Here is an 8372-nt window from a genome sequence, read left to right as displayed (position 1 = left end):
TAACTAGTGGTAAGTAGGTAGGGTAGATCTCCCTGAAGAGGTAAGGGCTAAAAATACAGCCCCGTTGTGGTGGGCTGACCCTGGCTGGACAGTGGGTGCCCACCAAAGCCGCTCTGTCACTGCCCTCCTCAGCTGGGCAGGGGAGAGAGAAAAGACAAGGGGAGGCTCATGGGTCGAGATAAGGACAGGGAGATCGCTCACTAATTACCATCACGGGCAAAACAGACTCGACTTGGGGAAATTAATTTAATTTATTGCCAATTAGAAGTCAGAGTAGGGTAATGAGAAATACAACCAAATCCTAACACACCTTCCTCCCACCCCTCCCTTCTTCCCAGGCTCAACTTCACTCCCGATTTCTCCACCTCCTCCCCCGCAGCGGTGCAGGGGAATGGGGGTTGGGGTCAGTTCATCACACGCTGTCTCTGCCGCTCCTTCCTCCTCAGGGGCAGGACTCCTCACACTCTTCCCCTGCTCCAGCGCAGGCTCTCCATGGGGCCACAGCCTCCTTTGGGCATCCATCTGCTCCAGCATGGGCTCCTCCACGGGCTGCAGGGGGATCTCTGCTCGGGCACCTGGAGCACCTCCTCCCCCTCCTTCCCTGACCTCGGTGTCTGCAGGGCTGCTCCTCTCACATATTCTCACTCCGCTCTCGGCTGCTGTTGCGCAGCAGATTTTTCCCCCCTTATTAAATACGTTATCCCAGAGGCGCTGCGCCCGTCGCTGATGGGCTCGGCCTTGGCCAGCGGCGGGTCCGTCTCAGACGTGGGGGAGCTCCTGGCAGCTTCTCACAGAAGGCACCCCCGCAACCAAACCTTGCCACGCCAACCCGACACGCCTGTAGCGTCCTGCCAATCGCAAAGACTGAGGTTTCTTGACACTGATGTTTCGACTATCGAAGTGAGGAGATTATTATAGCAACGCTTTCAACATTATCCAGGTCATTTTCTCATACATTAATGACATAATAGAAATTTATGGAAGTCTTTATTGAATCTTAATTGCTCCCTAAGACCATGACTGATATAGAAAAAGTGACTGCGTTCTGCTTTGACTACTACAGCAGACTTCGAGGATACAGAATCCTGAACTCGGGGTTTTTTTTCATTTAAGGGAAACTTACGGTTCCTCATATTTACATACAACATTTTGTATGTTTTCTGAAAGTCACACAATATTTTGCCAGTTCCCAATTTTTGCCAGCTCTTAAAAATACTGTTAGTTTTCTTTTAGAATAATACCAATACATTTCCTGATAGTCCAGTATGGAAGGTGTTTTTGAAGGGTGAGATGGATAATTCCAACATTTAGTTTGCTACTAGAATATTTTGTTGAGGCTTTTCTTATTCTTTAGAAGGAAGAACATTTTAAACCAGAACACCACCAAACAATTTAAATTGCATCTTCCTCACTAGTAAATACGTTCAAATTAGCCCAATTACAATTAAAACATAACGCATTTATCAACCATTAGTGATGAGAAATAATGGAAATCGAGGACAAATCTGTTTAAAATTTAATAATCCACCTCAAGCGACTACCAGGAGAATTTACCAGTGCCTAAAAATTGCCATAAATTACACTCTTAGTTGAGAAGTTTAGAGTTTTTGAAAAAGCTCAGCTCTTGCAGATGCCATTGAGTATTAGAGATTTCTGAAGATGTAAAAATAGAGCTCCTTTGGTTGAAATTAAGTCCCTCTGAGAAACTGCAAAACCCAGGAATATTTTGAACTTAGAAACAAGAGCTGCACTTTCACTGTCATCTTGTGCATTTTTAACCTGTAATAGAAGATTAACCCAGAATCATACTTAGCAGGAACAGTTTCCACAGCCTTTCACACTATTGATAATTTCTTCTTCTAGTTTCTTCCTTTCCTCCTCTTTGGACATCTGGTTATTTCTCTCTTCCCAGTCTGGATTGTCATTACTGTTCAGTACTTTGCTGCTCTGTGTATGCCACATCTCATAATAGAGACTGTTAGGGCTTGCGAGGAGGTTTGCGTGCCTACCACGTTCCACAACTTTACCCTGTAAAAGAAGGGGAGCAAGTCAGTAATCAATATCACCAGATCTTTAGGGATACAAATGCTGTTGGCACGTCCGGGCCACAGATTTACAGTACAGATTATAGCAATTATTAACGAGAAGGAGCTTGGGACGGCAACGAAAGACTGAATATGCAGTGCACTGGATGTGTGTTACGCTGCAAGCTGGAAACAAGGAGCTGTGTTCCTCTCACTCTTACAGAAATGGGACTGTAGATGCCTTTTGTCCATCTGGACAGAATTTAAAGCCCACCAATATAGAAAGTTTTACTATCTAAACTGGAAGAGCTATTTGAAGTAAATGTGGACCTCTATATGAGGAGCAAGGTGTTAATCTACTAGTGCAAGAGTCACATGAACGTACCAAAACAATGATGTATGTGTCTCTGCTTGATAACAACCACACTAAGAAGCTAGAAGAAAAGAGCATACAGAGAGGGATTTGTACTAGATAAGCAAAATGCATTTAAAATCAAATCCTAAAAATAACTAGTGTAAATTGTGCTTTTAGATGGGTACTCAGTAACTTGTGTCACTGCAATTGCTGCCATGAAAATCGAGTGAGCAGCTCAGTTCGTCTGTGCTATTCTCAAGAGCAAAGATGATTTATTGACTATCGTTGTGGAAACGGGAAGGAAGAGTTGGAGAGCAGAACTCAGATCCTACAGACAGGGAAACAACACTGCTCTTCAGAATAACAAGACTCATCTTTTTACTGAGATACTCGTTTACCCTCACTGACTTCAAATTAAAATAACGTATCCATTCTCCAGCTATTCTTTCTGTTGGGAAAAGACAGCATTACAAGGACAACTACATGGATTTTATATTAGTTCTAAATTCTGATCTACAATTAAATCTACCTCCTTGTGACAGCTGCTGATGAACATGCTGAGAAAAAAATTGGGTCTTGTCACTTCTATTACGAGCCGTGCTGGTGGAATCTGAACAAATATACACTTGCCCAACAAAGTTTTTAAATAAATTCTGCAGTTAAGTGGTTAATTTAGGGAGTTCATTGTAGTAGAGACTAGGCTTTTGAATTACGGCCTGTCTTTTTTAAATAACTCTTGAACAGTTAATTAAAAAAAAAAAAAAAAAGAACTTCTCTGTCCAGCTTCACAGCATTAAGATCAATATCATTAATAGAATGTTTGTTTACTCACTCAAGAATTCTTCTGATTTACCTAAGCAAAGGTGCTGAAATTGTGATGCCATATTTCCATTGCTAAGCAAAACCAGCCACAATCATCCCGTCTCATCTCCGCTACCGAGCCTTATTTATCCGGTTGCTAACAGAGTGCTCGTCAATCAAGCCGGGACGACAACTTTCTGCTGAGCAAATCTCACCGATGCCTCACATGAAGCAGTCGGGCACTAAAAGTGATGCACCACGCCGCCTTACTCATTCACAATCGCTATTACACTAACATCATCCAAAAAAGTGAGCACCCTCGCTGCTTTACAGTTTTAGGTTGTGCTTTTATTTTTAATTTAACAGTTACACTGTAACACAAAACACACGCTTACTGAGCTGTGAAAACCTGCACTGAAAACAAAGAGTCGCAGATTGCCTTGTAACTTGCAAAAAGCCATTTGCAAGATGTTTTATCATGCCGTTACATGAAGGATACACCTTAAGAAATGATTTTTCAGCAAAAGCTGAAAAAACAAGCAGATCGAAACCAAATAAAAACTCCACAGAGCAGTATGAGTGATTTATTCCACTACTTCAAGATTCAGATGAAGCTGAGATTTGTATAGCAAAGGTAGGTATGATTGTCACCATTTAATAAGATTTTGTTCTAATTCCCCATGAAATCATTTAACATCCTGTAGGAATAATTTATTTTCTTTTAGATACGCATATTTTAGTCACTAAATACACCTATGATCACAAGCATATAAATAGCAACTAAAAAAACGAATGCAGAGATAAATTTAACACCTATTATCAGCAGATTAGAGCACCATATTCTCAGCATTATCAGTTAAAAGAGTAACTATGGAGTTATAATAAGGACGTTTGTTTACTTTAAAACTATAGCCAGATATGGGTAATAGAGAAGAAAATGGACTTCGGACAGAGTGAATGTGAGGTAACAGGTGAATAGTAATATTGGTAAATCAAATGTTGAAACTTTTCTTTTCTTGTAAGAGAAGCATCCAGAAAGGGAGTAATCACACTTTCCTACAGGTACAATAGAGAACGGTGTTCAGATTTATAACATAATTAGATTGAACAGTCCTACAACAGTTTTATCTGCATGGAAACAGAACACGCTGTCCTCTCTCTTTCCACTGAAAGGAGGAAAAAACCCAGTGGATGTATGTGAAAACCAGACACTCACTGAGTAATGAGAACAAAGCATAAATTGGGGGAATACATTAGGAAACCTAATCTGACAGAAGCATGTAATAAATTCCATTAAAAACATGCAACATTAAGCCAGTCCCAGAGCATCAGGTGAAATTTGTCATAATGCATATAAAGAACATGTAATTAAATGAATTATGCAAATGAAGTAAAAATACAAGAGAGCCACACATGCAAGTTTCTGCAACTGATAAACCATTAGTTGGAAGTTAGAGAAATATGTAAAAAGTAAAGCTCGGATGAGGATTTTCTTTCATGGTTCATTTCTAAAGCAAGAACTTTCAGTAGCTTGGTGGGAGTACAGTATTTCAAAACAGACACAGAGACTCTCTGAAACAAACGGTGACATCAGTTGAAAGTTACACGTCACAGGGCGGTCACCTCACCTGATCCAGCACAATGATCTCATCTGCATCAACTACTGTTGACAGCCTGTGAGCAATGAAAATTGATGTTCGGTGTTTCACCATGTCCCTCATGGCATTGAGAATATTCTGCAAGGTTAAAATAGAGACAAACTCTTACATGTTCCTATGTGGTACGAAGAAAAATAAAATGCTGTCTGGAAACATGCAAATTCCTGTAACTAAGAGCTGAGAAACACCTCCAGGACTGCTATAGCTTCACCATAAGAAACAGCTACGAGTGCCTACAGAACAAACAGCAGAATCCCAAGCATGAAACATCTATGGCTCTTGATAAAGTCCTCAAATTGCAAAAATACCTTTATTCACAGAATAATGCAAATATCCCAAGGGACAAAGGAAGAGAAGTGATACTTGATTTCATGAAAAACTTCCCCGTGCAGCCGTGCTACAAAAGCAACATAAACAGCAAAGGCGTGTGAAAATAATAAATCATAACAACACTACTTTCCAGTCAATGAAAGTTAAAGAAAAAAAAAATCGCTCTCCATATCACATCAATGTGGAACATAAAGTTAAAGCAATCCTGGGAATTATCTCTCCATCCGCTGCTTCCTTTGTGAGCGGTCTTCCACCTTCCCAGCTGCATTCAGATGCAAGCAGTGCTAACTGGGAAGTTGTGCTCTCACTACAGCAAGTGAAGCGTCTGCTTTCTTTTCCTGAAGAACACTTGCCTGTGTCAGAAAACACTTGGATTACCAGAAATACTTTTGTGGAAAGGACTCATTTTCATTTGCTGTCTTTAAAGTGCAGTTTTGCTGTGAAACTTTCAGCTTTGCTTATGATTCTCGCAATAAATGCAGCAAAAGGAGAGAGAGAATATCCAGGTAGGGCTCTGTAAGATTGCATGTGTTATGAACATTTCTGGTCCAATGCGGAAGCTGTGCTATATTTGAATGCTGTACTATATAGAGGTACAGTTTGTACTCTGATTTCTTTGTATCTGGAAAATGAAAGTAATTTAGTGATTACAGGTCAATAAATTCCCTCAATGATCCACGTAAGTGAACACAAACATAGCTCCAGATCTAGTTTTCAATGATATAAGTTTGTGAAATTACTGTTGGTGCTGAGAGTTTCGTGTTTAAGCAAAGATGTAGGTACGAAGCCTGATGCAGTTACTGCGGTAGTGTCATGACACCTATGGCACAACGCTCTGACGTTTCACAGCCCTTCCTGTGAAATGAATACAAATTAATACCAGGCAGGTTACACCGACCTGATTTGCATCTCAGAAAGACGCTGCACAACAAACAAGTGGTTTTCTGTTCTGCATTATGACACAATTATTTAGAATAAATTTTACGAATGCTAGATGTCATCTAAACACCTTTTAAAGTAGATGGGAAAGCTTCACACTCCATGGCCACAAGTGGTATTTGCAACAGCTTCAAGAGACAAACGTTTAATGTTGAATGGGACCCCAAGAGCGTAAAACACAAAATACACCCAGAGACAGAGTTGATATTCTTCACTACGTCTCCAGGTAGAGACTCGGTATCTCTCCTCTGGCCTTTAGGAAAGGGCTCAGCCATAGGATCTCTTAATAATAATACCAGGAAAATACGTGATAGCAATCTGGCAAGAACAACCGAATTCTTTCCGAGAGGAAAAGAACAAGGAAAAAGCATCAGAATCATACATCATTACACCACTCAAGTTTTGTATTTTTTTTTTTTAAAATCACAATTTACCTCTTCTGTAATTGAATCTAGAGATGATGTGGCTTCATCATAGAGAAAAATAAGCGGCTCCTTTAACATTGCTCTAGCAATTGCAACTCTTTGCTTTTCTCCTCCTGAATTGGGGGGGACAGGGGACAAAAAAGAGATGAAGTTACAATTGTGATATTCTAAATTCAACAGCAGACATGACTCGTTTGGGGGTTGGTTCTTTTTTCTTTTTTTTTTTTTTAATATACATCATAGTTGCTACTGATAAAGGTCTGTACATTTTACATTCAATATCACACAAGTTCCTGCTCCCTGGTAAATCCAAAGAGATTCAAGATTGCTTATCCTTTTCGAAAAGGACAGAGAACTATTTTGTACATACTGCAAGGCAAGAGCAGGTAACTAATGAGGACGTACAGTAACTCACTCGGTACACCAGGGAGTACGAGCTCATTTACCTGGTCTAAGCTATGCCCTGTACAGTAATTCCACATACATACACCCTGTTTTCTCTTGCAGATAAAAAATGCTCTGTCCACGCCTGATGTATGTGATTTCATGCATCTTGCACACTTTCTTTCAGTTCTCTCCTTGAAATTCATCTAACTTTCCACTCCATAGTGGCCCAGATTTAAAGCGTAATACCTAACAGCTTTAACCAGCAAATTTTGTTAAAGAACACATTAATACAGTAGCAAAAACCACCTTCATTATGCAATCTACTGCCTGTTGCTTTCTGATGTAACCAAGTTTCAGAATAGTTTCCTTCCTCCCCAGTTCTTACAGCCAACATTTACCCAAGAATAACTTAGGACAACTTTTACAGACAGGAAAACAGGTGCATTTAAGAACTTTAAATCTGCTAAACATTTGGTATGCAATGCAAACATTTCACATTTGTGCACTTGTCCTCCTTTGTTTTATTCAAGACTTCAAAACATTCCATTTAATACCATTATATTCTTGTTAATGTTCCATTCCTATCAGGAGAGAACATGCTTTAATAAACCATTTAAAAGGCTGATAATAATGCTGCAGTTCAAATGTTAAACTGTCTTTGCCAGAATTCAGTAGCAATTAGAGTTGTACAATTTACTCAGTCTATTTTAGTACACTCTCTCTCTCCTCCAAAGCACGTTCAAAACTCACAGCTTGACAATATCCATGTTTGAAAGACATACTACAATGACAAAATCCAAGGTCCTTCCTTACATTTGTAACATATCAACTCGTTCCATGTTCTTCCCCATTCATATTCAGGACAACAGCACGTTAACCATTTCGTCCACAGAGTCAGGGGTTTGGGCTGTTACAGCTCTATCTGTTACACTGAAATGGATTCTACTTGAAAAAACTGAAACAGCATCTTTTTCATTATTTACTCTTGATGAATCAATCCTTGAGAGCAGTAAGAACTGCACTAAATGGTTAACTTCACCATTTCAATTGATAAAGTTCTCACTGCAATTAAGAATTCCTTATGCCTATTTTCCTACCACACAAGCAAGGAAAACCACACTAGGGGAGAGAAACTCAGATACTGAGGCTTGTTATCCACACTACTGTACTGCCATTAGGGAGTTTGGTTTCTATTAAGGTTCTCTACAGTAAAAAAAAATAATCTACCAGTTTTAAAGTTCCAATACCAGTCCTTAAAGTAGTAAACTGTTCATTTACTAGAAGAAAGGAATCAAAAAATATACCAAATATATATACCAAATACAGGAGGAATACAGGAAGAATCCAATTTGCTTATTTTTTTAAATAATAATTTGCTGCACTCAGATTTAACTATTTTCAGAACCAGGGCCCCAAATTAAGATCACAGCCTTTACTGGCCCCACACACCGCT

General features: G+C 39.5%; 1 protein-coding gene across 2 annotated transcripts in view; it reads right to left on the bottom strand.

The window, feature by feature from the left end:
• Nucleotides 1-970: 970 nt before the first annotated feature.
• The window catches only part of ABCB7 (ATP binding cassette subfamily B member 7), a 41168-nt gene continuing 33766 nt past the window's right edge, over nucleotides 971-8372 (bottom strand). For both annotated transcript variants that reach the window (XM_075106266.1, XM_075106267.1), the window contains exons 14-16: nucleotides 6542-6645; nucleotides 4809-4916; nucleotides 971-2028 (exon numbers count right to left, since the gene is read on the bottom strand). In XM_075106266.1, the coding sequence (XP_074962367.1) occupies nucleotides 1810-2028; nucleotides 4809-4916; nucleotides 6542-6645 (431 nt within the window). In that variant the 3' untranslated portion in view covers nucleotides 971-1809. The remainder of the gene's footprint in view (nucleotides 2029-4808; nucleotides 4917-6541; nucleotides 6646-8372) is intronic.

This window comes from Phalacrocorax aristotelis, chromosome 11 (genome assembly GCF_949628215.1).
Source record: "Phalacrocorax aristotelis chromosome 11, bGulAri2.1, whole genome shotgun sequence".
Taxonomy (NCBI): domain Eukaryota; kingdom Metazoa; phylum Chordata; class Aves; order Suliformes; family Phalacrocoracidae; genus Phalacrocorax; species Phalacrocorax aristotelis.
Note: the sequence above shows the minus strand (reverse complement) of the source record. Positions and strands in the feature narration are given on the sequence as shown.